Source organism: Chanodichthys erythropterus, chromosome 12 (assembly GCF_024489055.1).
Source record: "Chanodichthys erythropterus isolate Z2021 chromosome 12, ASM2448905v1, whole genome shotgun sequence".
In the NCBI taxonomy this organism is placed as follows: Eukaryota; Metazoa; Chordata; class Actinopteri; order Cypriniformes; family Xenocyprididae; genus Chanodichthys; species Chanodichthys erythropterus.
The window spans coordinates 11,963,969-11,980,735 of NC_090232.1; the positions used below are offsets into that span (position 1 = coordinate 11,963,969).

At 38.3% G+C, this 16,767-nt stretch overlaps 1 protein-coding gene across 1 annotated transcript; it reads left to right on the forward strand.

Moving 5' to 3' along the window:
- Positions 1-1,176: 1,176 nt before the first annotated feature.
- On the forward strand, positions 1,177-13,406 carry LOC137032809 (uncharacterized protein C4orf54-like). Its single transcript, XM_067404767.1, has 2 exons — positions 1,177-5,431; positions 11,425-13,406. The coding sequence occupies exon 1, from the start codon at positions 1,256-1,258 to the stop codon at positions 5,423-5,425; it is 4,170 nt and encodes a 1,389-aa protein (XP_067260868.1). The 5' UTR covers positions 1,177-1,255; the 3' UTR covers positions 5,426-5,431; positions 11,425-13,406.
- The last annotated feature ends 3,361 nt before the right edge of the window (positions 13,407-16,767 follow it).

The window sequence follows — 16,767 nt, forward strand, 5'->3', positions numbered from 1 at the left end:
ACAAAGGACTCCGATAATCCCTCCCCCTCCGCTACGTAATTAAAGCTGCGACAGTTGCATGAAGTGTCCAATATTGCACACTTCATTTTTTTCCGTTAATTAGTGCATCATCCGGGTGCACTTTTTCTTTTTGGAATTTTCTGCGTAAACGCACTACTCACACTATTTATGCACTATTCTATGATGTTTATAAGTATAAGTATGTGAATTGGGACGCACCTATTGTCATAAAGTTGTTATTTTACATTAAGGTTGAACAACATGAACTGTTTTAATTATGTCTTTAGTAGCTTTCTGGGCATCTGAAAGTGTTAATGATCTTGCTGGCAATGCAGGCCTCACTGAGCCATCGGATTTTATCAAAAATATCTTAATTTGTTTTCCAAAGATGAACGAAGGTCTTACAGGTGAGGGACAACATGAGGGTGAGTAATTAATGACAGAATTTTCATTTTTGGGTGAACTAACCCTTTAATAGTATAAAACTTACTATGAAACGTGTATGGGAACACAATTTCTTTGAATAATTTGAAGGGTCACTGTTAAAAAAAAATCCTACCTATCAAAGACAATTATCAAGGTTTTTCCAACAAATGAAGTAGCATAACATTTGATACATTTCCCCTCAGTCCTGAAGATTGTAATTGTATCTTCTTTAATATTATTTATTTGTATTTAATTATTTTCAATCAGTAATTTATTAATTAAATTTAATTACTACTTAAAATATTAAAATAAATAGGCCTACATTAAGTTCATAAATCCTTCTTATAACTGGTTTATGGATATTGACATCGTTATAGACACTGTGTGAGCAAATATGGGATAATGCATTTTTTCATATAGCCTACTGTTGTTGTTGTTGTTGTTTTTTTTTCATATTTTTTTATTAAAATGTAAATTGCTCACATTGCTAGTAGCCTACACTAATAGCTCAACTTACCCCATAACATGACACTGACTGGCACAATTTAATAGTCATCATTTAGACTTGCGTCATTATCATTACATATGATTAGCGGTAAGAGGGTCATACCTGTGGAGTGAGACTGTGCATGTCTCTCTCTCTCTCTCTCTCTCTCTCTCTCTCTCTCTCTTTCCCCTCCCTCTATCGTCGTCGTAGTGTCTCCCTCGCTCACTTGTCACTTGCCCCTCGCGCACATTCAGTCACTCACACACACACGCACAAACCTTACTACGGTCCGGTGTCAGAGGCAACACCACTGATCTCCGTGCGGTACGCCGTTAAGAACAGATGGAGACACTTCAAACGGCCATCGCGAGCAGAGAGGACACCGGACCGTTCAAAAAGCCGCTGGCAGACACGAAAGAACACTGCGACAGTGGCGACCACCGCGAAACGAATTATGTAGACCTGGGCAATCCATCGGACATGAAGTCAGACAGCACAAAGACTGTAAAAGTCACTTTCACGGGTGAAGGGAACCAGCTGGCAATATTTAAATGTAAAGGCGATGCATCCATCCCCGGGGTTAAGAGTCCCGGGGAGCGAGAGGAGAATGGAAATGCAGACAAAAGTTTATCGAAAGAATGTCACGAGGGAAAGTGCCATTCTGAGACGCTTTATGGAGAGCGCGTTCCGCTAATAGAAGATTATGTGGACTCGGGAATGGATGTCAAAACCGAGAATCCAAACTCTGCGTCGTATGAAACAGAGGAGTTACAATACACCGACATGTACTTGAACAGCCGCTGCGAATCAAAGGACAGCACGAGCGCAGCGGACGTAGAGTCACACTATATAACGACGCACGAGATTCAGCTAACGGAGTTAGATCACGATGTGGATTACGAGTTTGGTCGAGGATCCTGCTGGGATTTCGAGGATGATAATCTGGTATATTCATTTGTTGACTACGCATCATTTGACAGCGACGAGACAACTCTCGGAAGAATCCAAAGCAAGTCCAAGAGCAATAAAGTTCCGCCCGCTTCACGCGCAGCGAAGCTTTCCGCCACAGGTGCTCTGGTCAGCACCGAAAGTGAACTTTGCGAATCCGATAAATGTGCCAGCTCGGATGAAGGCGGCGGGCAGCATGGAAATTCGTCTGGACATATTCACCTGTCAATCAAAACGTCTTCGCGCGCGATCAACGACCCTGCCAGTGTTTTAGGTCAGAGGAATGTCCGCTTTCACAGCAGACGTGCAGGTGAGCGGAGTCATTATTCATTCAGAAGCTCTGACTCCAAAAGCGAGACCCTGTTTGACCGCTACTTTATCCCACCTCCGGGTCGCCAACACCTCGCGAGCAAACTGAGGGGAAAAGACATTAACGAATATTCCAGTGGCGCGTCCAGTTCCGTCAGCGAACTGGATGACGCGGATAAAGAGGTGCGTAATCTCACCGCGCGTTCCTTTCGGAGTTTGGCTTGTCCTTACTTTGATGCCATAAATTTAAGCAGCTCGAGTGAGTCCTCGGTGTCAGAGCACGGACTGAGTATTAACAAATGGTCCACTTTCGTCGACTTAAATTACGGCAATTTAACACGTGAGGCGCACAAGAACTCTACGCCTGTTTTTGAGGCAAACAAAAGCGCCGAGTGTGCAACGACAAAAGATGTGGTTCAAACCAATACGCCTAGTCCTCAAACTAAAATAGTGTCGCTGAAAAATAACTTGAACTCTCAGCAGGCGTCTAAGAAAATAGAAATACGAAGCAAACCGGGTGAAACAATCACACTGACTGAAACCTTGAACTTCAGCTGTAATGTCGGATCAGGGATACCTGCGCGCGAGAGGCGCGCGAAACGCGCACTGAATGCCATAATGTCACGTTCCACAGCTGATGTTACGGGCACTACGCCAACCAAGGCGGGGTGTGAAGCAGAAAGTCCGCTCGGTGAAACCTTGGAAGATGCCCACAAGAAAGCCATCTTCGCTTCCAGTATTTTGAAAAATGTAATTTCCAAGAAAATGCAGTTTGAGCAAGAGCGTAAAATGGAAAGAGGTGAAATAAGCGATACGTATCCTGTGTCATCAGTGTGCCCTCACTCTAAGGATTGTAAAGAGACTGTGAAGAGCTTACAAAGACAGACTTCAGAAACTGCATCAGGGCACTCACAGGAGGAACTTGGGGATGCAACAGACCAGCTACAAGAGAATCCGAGTTCCCATGCTGCTGAACTCACTGAGTCACCCTGTGACCCAGAAATGACCTCTAAATTAGACCCAAGTGAACCACTAAAGACTCCTTTGACCCCCAGCCAAAAAAGTGCTTTCAAAACCTGGAAAGATGGAGAGCAGGAAGCACAAGGTGATGGAGAATCTCAGGAGGAGGAGACGCTGCCAGACACCTCAGTTAGACCTGTGATGGAAAGCAGTGAAAGTGATGAGGGCGAGAGTAGTAAGATGATTAAGATGTCTCACTTGTATGTCCCTAGCTCGCAGCTTATGCCTAAGGAAAAGGAAGCTGCTGGGCTTTCATTACATAATCTGAAAGTGACTGGAGATCTTGCAGAGTCAGATGGGGGAGGGTGTGGAAAACTGAGCTCTGGCCAGCTCCAGTGCTCTGCGGACACAGACCAAACCTCACAGTGTCAAAAAGTGCCCGAAATCAAAATACACCTTCGAAGTGTCAAAGAAAACAAAAACAAACAGTTCAATATCACTAGTTTGTTAACACCTAACATCCATCACAATGCCAATGCTAAAAAGGTGACAAGCGAATCGAAAAGCCATTCGTTGACCATATCAGACAAAGTACCCCATTTTATGGTAAGGGATATTAGAGACAGTAAATGTAAGTTCCAGACTCCTATTCATCAGGTTAGGGATGTGCGCAAGTTGGTTAAAAGCTCATATCGGTTTGTAGCACTAGAAAATGCTTGCGGTTCCTCAGGCACAGCATCCGCAGCATTACGAGAGGAGAGCAAACCTGTTAATAGGGGACCTGACAAAAAGACATTTCCCACACCAATGGTAATAAAATGCCAGTCTGTGAACACAAACAATGCCACAAAACCCTCCGAGCCTGTTAATAAGGGTGAGAGGGTGGCTGAAACATCAAGATTATCCCTAAATCTCTCCTCTGAGTGGGCTACTAAAAGTGAAAGCGTGCGCGGCGCACCCAGAGTGCCATGCGCTAAGCAGCCTCTGACTGAACAGCCTGAGTTTAGCTTAAAAATCGACGCTAAAGCGACAAAACAAAAATCAGAAAAGGCAACAGACAGCAGCGAGAAGAAACCAGAGTCTAAGGTTTCAAATCAAATAGCGCTTGAAAAGTTAAAGGCAGCTGTGAAAACTATGGAGCAACTATATGTTTTTGATAGGAACGAATGGAAGCGAAAAACGCAAGCGCCGCGACCAATCACCGACAGCCACGTGCTGTCGCTCATCACACGGGAGGAGCAAGGAGTCACGACCAAAACGGATTTTGAAAACGAATTTGGGAAAGCGGACGCTGAAAAGTTGACTGCAACCTCGAGTGCTGGTGTTGACGAGGATAAAGTGTGTATGCCAACAAGTTCTCACGGTCAAGAAGACACGGCGAAGTTAGTAGCCCACAGGACAGAGTCTTTCAGTGACAAGTGCGTATTTAATCTAGGCAGTAACCTCAAAGCACCTAACCGTATAAACACAGTGAATGATAGCGCTCAACAAATGTTTTCTAGCAGAAACTATACGTTTAAATCTCATAAAGCACCTTTGTCGCTTAAAATCTGTCCTTCTAAATCAAAAAGGGAGGAAAAGCACCAGAAAGAGCACCAAAAAGAGCACCAGCAGCCAGACTCTGACAATTACCTAACAATCCCCGTTAAAGCTCACGCTTCAGATTCAAAACCCTTAAAACCTTCCCATCAGCCCCTGCAACGCTCACCTATTGTAATGGAGTCTTGGTCCCCTGAAAGTCCGACTGCTATGATATATCACCACGCCGTGCCCCTGCCGGCTGTACCTGCCGCTCAACCCCAGCTACTCTGCCTCACGCCCCCCACAGACCTCCCACCTCCTCACATCCAGCGCAAGCTGCTGCTGGACCCCACCACAGGCCAGTACTACTTAGTGGACACGCCCGTGCCTATGCAGCCAGCCGCCCAGCGGTTTTACCATCCTGAGAGTGGTCAGTACTTGGACATTCCTTTATCACTCACCCCAGTGCCTGTGTCAGTTTCGCCGGTCACCCTCGGTCCTGCGGCAGCCTATCCTCCTACCTACTTGGTCTACCCCTCGACCCTGCTGCCACCTCACCCGCACCCGGCCCCTCAGTCCCGCTCATCCACCTGCTCAGAGGCAGAGGATGCGGTCGAGACGGGCAGCATGTATATGATGCCTCCAGGCACCACAGTACCCAGCAGTACCACCACCAAACCTGTCATCAGTATTACATCCCAGCAAGGTGCCCGTATTGTTGCTCCTCCCTCCTTTGACGGCACAACCATGAGCTTTGTGGTGGAGCATCGATAACGGAAGGTAAGTAACCACTGCATGACTGTGTGTATGTGCACATAAAAAAAAATTAATCAATGTCTTTCAGTCATGCAACAAAATATCAAATAAAATAGCACTTATTTAAAATAAATATTGCTTTCTCGGAAGATTTCTAAGCAAAACATTTTACCAAAAGTCTAAAATGCTAAACAATATGATGTTGAAAATTAAGACAAAAAGTAGCAAAATGTTTTTACAAAAATAAGTTTTAAATTATAAAATAATTAATTTGCTGTTAAAAAGACAAAGTATTTGGAAACTTTCTAATTGTTAAACATAAGTGGATGTTCATAGGTAATGTGATAAACTACACCATAGGAATTGACTTCATTTACTAAAAATCACTAGCCTGGTAATGCCAGACTCTGCTACTTCACTTTGCTTCGTAGACAGAGTCTGGAATGGCATAATAGAGAAGTGTTTTCTCTCTCGCCAGGGGGCGCTTGTCTGAAGTTTAAAATCATTGGTTACCCGTAAGCCAATCAGATACGTTTAGTTATGACGTATGTTATGTGCCTGTACAGCCGCATCGAAGCACAGACATCATGCATTGAACTCAAATCTATGATTGAACTTCCACTGTAAACCTGTTGTAAACACATGATAAAACAAATGTTTATCAAACACTCTTCTTGTTCTGGCTTCAGTTTGAAAAAGAGTTGAATGTTCTCCATAACAGAGCGAATTGCATCCCGTGTCTCGTTTCCCATTTCCGCGGTCGTTTCGGTTTTCGATTTCTATAACCTACAATGTAAAACTCGGCGCTTAGCATCTACGTCACGGCTCTCAGCCCGCCCTCTGTTCGTTGATTGGCCCGGCTGTTTCCAGACCGGTGGTAAACAGAAAGCTCTGACGCTGTCTCAGACTGAATACAGAAGCGAAATGAAATTGAGCGGAAGTAGGAAGTCTGACGTAGTCAGGCTAAAAAATCACATTGGGACCAGATAAATAAATGTGATTCTAAAATGCATTTTTATATTTAGTTGCACTTAAATTCATACATTTTCAAGTGTAGTGTAGGTTTTTCCAAATACAATGGATTTGTATTAAATCCTAACCAATCCCAGTTTAATTGTTTAACTCCTTACAGTGAAGATTGCTTAATATTTAATAGTAAGAAATTAGCAGTATATATTAACATGTACACAAACACACTCCTGGGCAAAAAAAAAAAAAAAAAAAATTGAGACTCAATTTTTCAACCATTAAAAATTTAGTCTTTTAATGGTCATTTTAATCACAAATCATTGGTCAGGAAATTAAGAATTGCACAAATATTGTAGATAAATTAACTTTATGAATAGCCTTCCCCTTTGTTTTTGTTTTTTAAATCTTTAAACCATGTGTGTTAACTTGCAAGCAGCTTTTTACAGGAAGAAGAGTCAGTGTTGTTCCACTCGATGTTAATGGCTTTAAGCAGTTCATGAGTATTTGAAAAATATCTCCCATTTAGTTTGAGTTTAATGTAAGATCAAATATTCACCATAGGGCTCAAATCAGGGTCCTGTACCATGATGGAAGTTGAACAAACTCAGGGTTGTAGGATTAGTTTCGAGTTGACAAAACCAAACCACTCCAATCCGGCTTTGTTGGTACCATGATGCTGATCATCAACTTTCTCTGTCAACTCAGGCTTTGATCCTGAGTCCATAGAGCGAGTGCACTTGAATGAGTGACATCAATTGTGAACAGCCAATCACATGCCTTGCAGCAGAGAGAAACTATGATTCACTTCTCGCGAGAGAGCCAGCATGATTTAAAACTCCTTTGCTGAATTTAAACGCATAATGGAAAATACTTGTCTGTGAACAAGGACAAATAAAATGATCTTTCTCTATAGGTGCAAGTGAAAGTTGTGAAGTTAGTTTATATATTTGATAATATATAGCGATATAGACTCAAACATACAAGGTCACATGTAGTCATATTTAATATTTACACCTTATTTAAATTACATATGGTCTATATATATTAATATGCATTGAAACTAAATGCTTAATAACAACTTTTAAACTAAACATGCGTGTGTGTAATAGATTAATACAAATACAGATCATATAATTATGAGTAATATTCTAAGTAATTATCATTAGAATCAGACAATTTCATCGTTAAATATTGGTTTTTACTATATATAGTGCCCTTTAATTTGGAGGAAGAGAAACTGGGGGAGTGACTTTATTGTGTTGGGTGTGTCAGTGTCACTTTTCTCACATCTGATTGGTCCAATTTCAGTTTGAGAATTTAGCTCAGCAGGTTAGCTATGCAGCGCAAGTTACTATGTTGATGAACACCGCTAAAAGTCAAGTTACTTTCATGGTACCTAAAACCCAGGATTGGCGCAAACTAATCTGAAACTTACTTGGCTAGCCAGCTAATCCAGCTTCATGGTACAGGCCCCTGGACTCTGAGCAGGCCAAAACATGAGCCTGATGGACTTGTTTCTTTGCAATTTGGGCAGGAGCATTGTCTTGTTGAAAAATAACATCTGAACATCTCTTTAGATAAATTTTCATTTGTGGGAAGCAAGCCATTCTGTAATATTCTCCTGTACTCCAAAGCATTTAATGACTTTGAAGTAGCTCACCAGTAGCAGCTAAAAAGTCTCCCCACACAATGACACCTCTTCCTCCATGCTTCACTGTGGTAGAGATGCATTTAGTATTATATTTCTCATCAGATTTTCAAAGACACCACTCTAGAGCATCACCATGCCACTCAGGTTTCATTGTGATCCATCACTCCACACACCTTCCCATATTCTGCTAAAAAGATAATTTGGTCTTTGATGTTTTTCTGAGAGGGCATTTGCTTTTTAAGTAGTGCATTTGCTTCAATTTTACAAATTTCCTGACCAATAAGACAATTAAAAGCTTAGTGCTTAGCTATTTTGGGCTTGGCCCATTTATTATACATATATGGACAGATAAAAGAGATTTGTGTAGCAATATTGTGTGAAAAAGTGATTGTGAATGAATTTTACTGTCTGAAATATTAATGTATGTGCTTGGGCATGAATATTAATGAAAAGATGAGTCTTGTTAGATGTTTTTTTATGTGTTCAAGATTTTATGTTTTTAATGGTTTCAGTATGTCTGTATGGTTTATTGACATCTGCATTATCACCAGGAAAACATTCCATTGAATTTTTCCCTTTGAATCAAAGCAGCTTGACGAAGGATAGTGGTAGTAAGCAAATTAAAGGCCAGTGGCAAGTGAAAAACTTGTTTAGGTAAGGTGAGGAAGAAATCTTGAGAGGAACCAAGACTCGCATTGAGCCAGTTGCATGACTTTTACATGAGCTTGATTTATGTCTCATACAGTCAGAAAGGGAATGTCACAAAGATTTTGCAAATGGTAATACTGTATGTGTCAGTGTTGACATAATTTTGTTAAAGGTGCCATCAAACGTTATTTTTACAAGATGTAAGATAAGTCTAAGGTGTCCCCTGATTGTGTCTGAAGTTTCAGCTCAAAATACCCCATAGATCTTTTTTAAATTATTTTTTTAACTGCCTATTTTGGGGCATAATTAGAAATGCGCCGATTCAGGCTGCTGCCCCTTTAATTGCTCGCCCTCCCTGCCCCCTCCCGAGCTCTCGACTCTGTCAGTGCATAAACAAAGTTCACACAGCTAATATAACCCTGAAAATGGATCTTTACAAAGTGTTCGTCATGCATGCTGCATGCATACATCGGATTATGCGAGTATTGTATTTATTTGGATGTTTGCATTTGATTCTGAATGAGTTTGAGGCTGTGCTCCGTAGCTAACGGCTAATGCTACACTGTTGGAGAGATTTATAAAGAATGAAGTTGTGTTTATGAATTATACAGACTGCAAGTGTTTAAAAATGAAAATAATGACGGCTCTCTTGTCTCTGTAAATACAGTAAGAAACGATGGTAACTTTAACCACATTTAACAGTACATTAGCAACATGCTAACGAAACATTTAGAAAGACAGTTTACAAATATCACTAAAAATATCATGTAATCATGGATCATGTCAGTTATTATTGCTCCATCTGCCATTTTTCGCTATTGTTCTTGCTTGCTTACCTAATCTGATGATTCAGCTGTGCACATCCAGACGTTAATACTGGCTGCCCTTGTCTAATGCACTGAACATGAGCTGAGATATGCAAATTTTGGGGCCATGCATATTAATGATCCCGACTGTTACGTAACGTCTTTTAAACGAATGAGATTTATATAAGAAGGAGGAAACAATGGAGTTTGAGACTCACTGTATGTCATTTCCATGTACTGAACTATTGTTATTTAACTATGCCGAGGTAAATTAAATTTTTAATTCTAGGGCACCTTTAACTGTTACACTTCATCAAGTTTTTCTTACGATGCACATCGACAAAATCATAGAAATACCAAACACTGGCAACTATTGCTGGCACTTGACAGTATGCATGTGTGAGTGTGAGCTGGAGCGTGTGTAGCTGCATGTCTGTGTGTGTGGAAAGGTCAGTAGGCGAGTAAAGTATTTGTTGTGCTGAGGCAGTAGGATGACAGCTGCTGGGGCCGATCAGAGGACCAACTAGCTGCAGCAGGGTCAAACCTTTTTATAGAGAGAGACAGAGTGAGAGGGACCTTCCTATGTGAACTTTAGAGATTCTACAGTTTGCTGCATTACTGGCTGTAATGATGAAAGCAATATGTTCATTGACTGCATATCTAATATTCTCATTCAGAATTACTCTCATCTTTGGTTTTGTGGCATTCCATTTGCATTATGCTGCATGATGTATATATAACGTGATGATAGCATTTCATCTATGGGTGTTTTTTCATTAATGAACACCTTTGTGTCTAGGAGGTTGCATTAAAAACAGCATTAAGAGTCATTTTCATCACAACTAACAAGTTTTTCCATTTTTTTGGAATGAAATTTCTATAAAATAGAAAAATCAAGGTTAATATATTATTTTAAAAGATTTAAGTGTGTGTTATTTCCAATCTAGCTGCATTTTTGTCAAATTATGCAAAAAAGAGAAAAGAAAAAAAAGTAAAATATTAATTACTGTCTTGGTTACATACAATTCTAGCTAATATAAATTAGCCTCAGAAAGGAGTATGTTTATTGGGAAAATGTCAGTTCCATCACAGATGCTACTAAATTCTATACAAAATTTAAGATTAACATTTGTTGGTTCAGACAAAAAATATACACTCTAAAAAATGCTGGGTTAAAAACAACCCAGTGAATGGGTTGTTTTAACCCAGCTGTTGGGTTAAATGTTTGCCCGACGTGCTGGGCAGTTTTATTTAACCCAACTATTGTTTAAAAATGACAATATAGATGGCTTAAAATTAATCCAAAATAGGTTGGAAATTAAAAAAACGACAGATAATTACTAGAGGCAACAATAATAATCAAAATGTGAGTATTTATTACACTCTAAAAAATGCTGGGTTAAAAACAACCCAAGTTGGGTTGAAAATGGACAAACCCAGCGGTTGGGTTAAAAGTTTGCCCAACCTGCTGGGTAGTTTTATTTAAACCAACTATTGTTTAAAAATTGCTATATGGCTAAAATGAACCCAAAATAGTTGGGAAATTAAAAACCAAATGCAATTAGAGACAACAATAATAGACAAAAGGTGAATGTTTATTAATATAAATTTATTAATAAGCAATTTAATAAATGTTTATTGTTTAATAATTATTCATTGAACATTAATGTTCATTTCCAACTTACTTTGGGTTCATTTTAATTTCGCAATACAGTATTTTTTAAACAATAAATGTATGAATTGAGAATGTATGATCACTGTTGGATATTGTTAGTAGACAAATTAAATTTAATAGGAATAGTTTTTATTTCATTTTCAAGTCTGTAGGACTGAAAGTGTGCAAAGTTGAACACCCAAATAAGTGTAAACTACTAGATTAATATAATTAATCCTTGATATTTATTGTTCCATTGATTAGTCTGTTCTCTCTTTTTCTTTCTCAGGATGGTCTGTCTGTCTGTCGGAGTTTGTCCTCCTCCCACTTCATCAAAAAAAAAAAAAAAAAATTCCTCAGACATGTTTCACAGTTTCCCACATCTGTCTTCATCAATTCCTGGTGTTGCCTCCTGATCTGTGACTTTTGCAATGTTCAAAAGCTAAAGATGACACATTTTGAAGCAGTTTTTACAAACTTACAGTATGTAACATTTGCTGTTTATGTAGTCTGTAGACTTTTTGAGGCAACTTTTTTTTTTTTGCCCATCCAGCCTTCTTGAAGCACTGCACAATTAAGGGAAAATGTTGCTCTTTCAATTTTCATTACACTGTATAAAGTGTTTGTATTTTTACATTTGTATGTATGGACTCCTTTTTACCTACCTGTAGTAGGTAGTAGCAAGTTCTGATTGAGTAAAGCATGGCTTGTGTGAAAGAGAGAGAAACTGAGATGGAGAAAGAAACGTAGTGTTTGGTGTCCGTGTTGTGTGCGTGAAGGAGAGACAGAACAAACTATGTCTGTTTCCTCTTACTGTGATGAAAATTATGGTTATAGCCAGTGTTTGGGGTAATGCATTACAATAACGTGAGTTATGTAATCAGATTACTTTTTTCAAGTAACTAGTAAAGTAACACATTACTTTTAAATTTACAACAAAATATCTGAGTTACTTTTTCAAATAAGTAACACAAGTTACTGTTTTCCCATTTTCCCCATGTTGAGAGAAATCGAGAGTGCAGAGGCGTTGTGTGCGCTGTGTAAACATGATGGTTATTCTAGTTCCAGACTAAATGTGACCATATGTGTACTCATTTACATCTTTTCATGCATCCTTTTGTTCTGTATTCCAGAATGGCAGCATAGCTGAAAGGTTTGTTTGAGCTGCGCCCTCTACTGTACAGGCGTAAATATGCATTTCCTTCAGACTGAGGCTTACTCGTTTCACTTTTGGTGTGAAAGGGCCTTTGCATTTGCCAAAAATATAAGGTTTTGTTATTATAAAAACAAACAGCCCAGTCCAAATGAAAAGTAATGCAAAAGTAACATGATTAGTTACCTTTTTAGGGAGTAACACATTATTGTAATCCATTACTTTTAAAAGTAACTTTTCCCAACACTGGATGGATCATTGGGGAGATCTGTATAGTGTCAGTGTATAATGATAATCATGCTGTTATAATCAAACTGAAAACTTGTACATTTAAGAAGTAATTCACTATGGTCTCAATTACCTCAATTTGCAGTGCAGGCATGTTGCTATCTTATGGTATTTTGCCTCCACAGTATTCTCCATTTGCTTTTGTTCTGTTTTACCCTTCTTTTCTATCATCTGTCCTCCCTGTTCATTTTCTTTTTGTCTTTTTTGTTAAATTGATATTATATTAAAGGTATATGGATCTGCAGGCCAATCTATGTACCAATTTTAGAAGGAGCGCATTGTTATTTTTGTCAGTGATAAATATCTTTATTATAAATTAATTCCATAAAGGTGATGTCACTTTCATATAATAGGGTAAAAAAAAATCAACTAAACATACTATTCCATCATGTGACTTGCTACTACTTAAAAACAATTATCTTTATGTAGAAGTATTAGATCTATTATTAAATCAGAACACAAATAAGGACATCACAACCTGCTTAATAAATTATAATACTTATTTGATATATAATACTTAGTCATTATAGTGCTTATTTATGATACATTCTTGGTATGCTGAAGAGTATTTAGAAAGTTTTTCTGAGTAAACTGAGTATTTGAATGACTCTTCATTTAGTGGAACATGCACGTCATTGCACTATTAAAATCATGTATACGTCTAGTTCCAGTGATGTTAATAGTACACGAGTAACATTGGAGGAATCTATTGGCTCTCTCAGCTGCCTTTGTAAGGGCAGTTAAGTCTTTGGATGCTCTGTTATAGGTTGATAATTGAATGTTAAATACTGTATGTACTCAACAATACACTTTAGAGGGAAATATATGAAAGTCATGTGATTTTAGGGTAAATAAAAAAAAAATTTGTCAGGTAAAATGTACTTTATATGGTAACATCTAAATGAACTGTTTTTTTTTTTTTTAAGTCAAAAATATGAAATTGATCTTTAAGATAGCAATTGCTACCACTTATAACAATGAGGAAACCAATATGTGAAAGTCATAAAACAAAAAGAATTTGATTCAATTTGAATGTGTATAAATGGCAGATATTTAATAAGTAAGCTAATTTAATGTGTCCACGCTCATTTTTGGCATTAGTCCTCCTGAGAGATTACTCTTCAGGTTTTATGAGGGTGGTCATTATTCCCTCGCAGATTAGATGTACTACATCACGTACCCTTTCTCACACCCTCGTGTGGCGCTGTTGACCTCAAAAGGCCTTAAATCTTCAACAGAAACAGATAGTTGTTGTGGGGCCCGTTTGATTTACACAGCTGGCAGAGGGTCGTTTGACCCGATGCCAGCGTGCGAGGTAACTTTTCCGTGAGCTCCTGAAACTTCACCCGCCAGAGGCATTAGCTCGAGCTGACAGTTTGTGGGTTTGTTTACGGGGTCGCCATGGCAGCAGCGACAGTGACAGACACGCGCGCTCAGCTGCTGTTCGCCGCGCGATAGGAATGTCCGCGAGAGCAGTTGTTGGTTTTCAGTTGCCAGCCGCCCCCAAGCGGAACTCCAAGTGTTATTCAAAACGTTTGACCTGCAACAGTTGTGTTCATAAGAAGCGAGCTTTCGTAAAAAGCGCTTATTTTCTCTTTTGTGCACACTTATCTGCATTTAATTATATTTGAAGGTCAGATGGGAGTTATTGGTTCGCATTGAGGGCATCTAAATGCTTCAAAATGATCGTTTTTAACGTTTATTCACTTCTCTTAATGAAAATGTAGTTATTTATTATAAACACCTGCAAAATTGAGAATTTCTTAAAGGGTAAGTTCACCCAAAAATGAAAATAATGTAATTTATTACTCACCCTCATGTTGTTCTACACCCGTAAGGCCTTCTTCATCTTCTGAACACAAATTAAGTTATTTTTGATGAAATCCGATGGCTCAGTGAGGCCTCTATATACAGCAATGCCTTCGAATCTTTTGTTTTAACTCAGTGATTCGAATCGCGTGTCAAAATGCCATACTGCTGAAATCACGTGACTTTGGCGTTCCGAATCACTGAGTCGAAACAAAAGATTCGAAGCAGTGTTTTGAAATCGGCCATGACTTTCAAAAGTCGTTATTTTTATTTTTATTGCCACACAAAACGTTTTCTCGTCGCTTTACAGATATTAAGATTGAACCACTGTACTCACATGAACTGATTTAAATATGTTTTGAGTACCTTTCTGGATCTTGAGAAGGTCAGTGGCATTGCTGTCTATGCAGGCCTCACTGAGCCATCGGATTTCATCAAAAATAACTTTATTTGTGTTCAGAAGATGAAGAAGGCCTTACGGGTGTAGAACGACATGAGGGTGAGTAATAAATGACATAATTTTCATTTTTGGGTGAACTAACCCTTTAATGGGATTTAGTAAAAATTATGAAAGTGTGTGTATTGAAAGATAGTTGGTCTTATAGTTAAACTGAGGCCTTTGACTGTTTAATAAGGAGATGAGTGCCTAAATATGTCCCATACTGTAAACTTTCAGTTTCAGTAGGATGTAGAAAACTTCAGCTTTAGGTGAGCTATTTATTTTTATTTGGATACTTTTTAAATTTTATACTATGTTCTCAGTATATCAACTTTACTTCTCAAGCAAAGTGTTTAAAACTTCCCAAAGTTTATTATACTGTATAGTGAATTTTATAAGTACTGTCAAATCGATACCGACAGCCGATTATTCAGAGTGATATCTGCCTTTTTTTGATACCGATATGGAGGTTCTGAATTTTATAGCTTCTTTAAAAATTAATAATAATTTCATTATAATTAATAATTAATCATTATAGTTATTATTATTATTATTATATTTTGAAAAAAAATGTGCTATCAAGTTAATTAGTCTGCATTCATCCTCATTTTAGCTTAATGAAGGCAGGGGCGGTTTCTTCATTAGGGCAATAGGGCAACGCAGCACCAAAGTGAGAAAGGGACGAATTTTTCAATCACATCAACCAAAGTTACGCTAGCTGTCACTGCTAGGCTGTTTGTTCTGCTTCTGGATATAGTCCAATCAGCATCGAGTCACGCTCTGTGGAGTACCGCCTCTTTCTGGGCAATTTCAGTCTGGCCGAGATTTGCCCCGAGTGCTCCCATAGACTTCCATTCAAATAACTTTTTTTTCGAACTGCAGGCACTCTATGGGTTCCGGGAGGGCTCGCACTAACGTGCTTTCGTCATCATACGTAACCTTAACTTGTGTAGCGACTGGTGAAAACAAACATACCTCCATTAATATTTTTCTTTAAGATGAAGTGACATCCAATAATTTTCTCAGTCCATTATTTACATTTCACAGATATATTCTCCATCTGCAAATGTTAGAAAGTCGAGAAAATATTTCCATTTTGCAGTCAGGTGTGGACGAGTCTTCAGCAAGCACAAACTTCCGTGAACGAGCGCCGCCGCGCGCATGCGCGCCAAACAGACGGAGTTCAATTTGAGTAAAATACATTTTGCTAAAAATATTTGTAGTTGAAAATTTGTTTTTGTTGGCGAACATAATTATGCCATATGTACAATTTCGAAAATACAACTAAGTGTATTTGTACTATAGCAGTAACTGTGTAAAGTGACTGTTGTAGGGTATTCAAAATAATAATAATTGGTCTGTTCTTTTGTTTTTATTTATTTTCATTTTTTAGTTGAGTGTATTTAACTTCTGCTTTAAAAAACATTTTGATTTTACATTGTAAAGTTACAATTTTAGAATATAGCTTAGGCCTAATGTTATTTGATCCATACTACACAGTTCGTTTGTTTTTATAGCATTCAATATGAATATTCAATATTTCTAGGACAATATTGGGCAGGATATGAAATACATTTTTTTTTTAAAATTAAATACAGATTTTTTTTTTTTTAGATCCCAGTCCTATGCATGCTTAAATACAGAATTTTTCATGTTTTAGATTAGTAATGATACATTATTATATCACTTGTTAAATGATTATTTAACAATTAGCCTATTAATTCCTGCATTTCTATTAATTCTATTTCTTAATTGTGCCCCACCAAGAATTTTTTGCACCAGCCGCCACTGAATGAAGCCTCGGTAGACAATCTATTCTATGCAAAGGATGAAGATAAAGATCTATTTATTATTAAAAATGTGACACTTTCAAAGCTATTTACACCAAAAAGATCACAAAAATATCCAAAAAAGACAAAAAAAAAAACTTTATTCATGGTTGA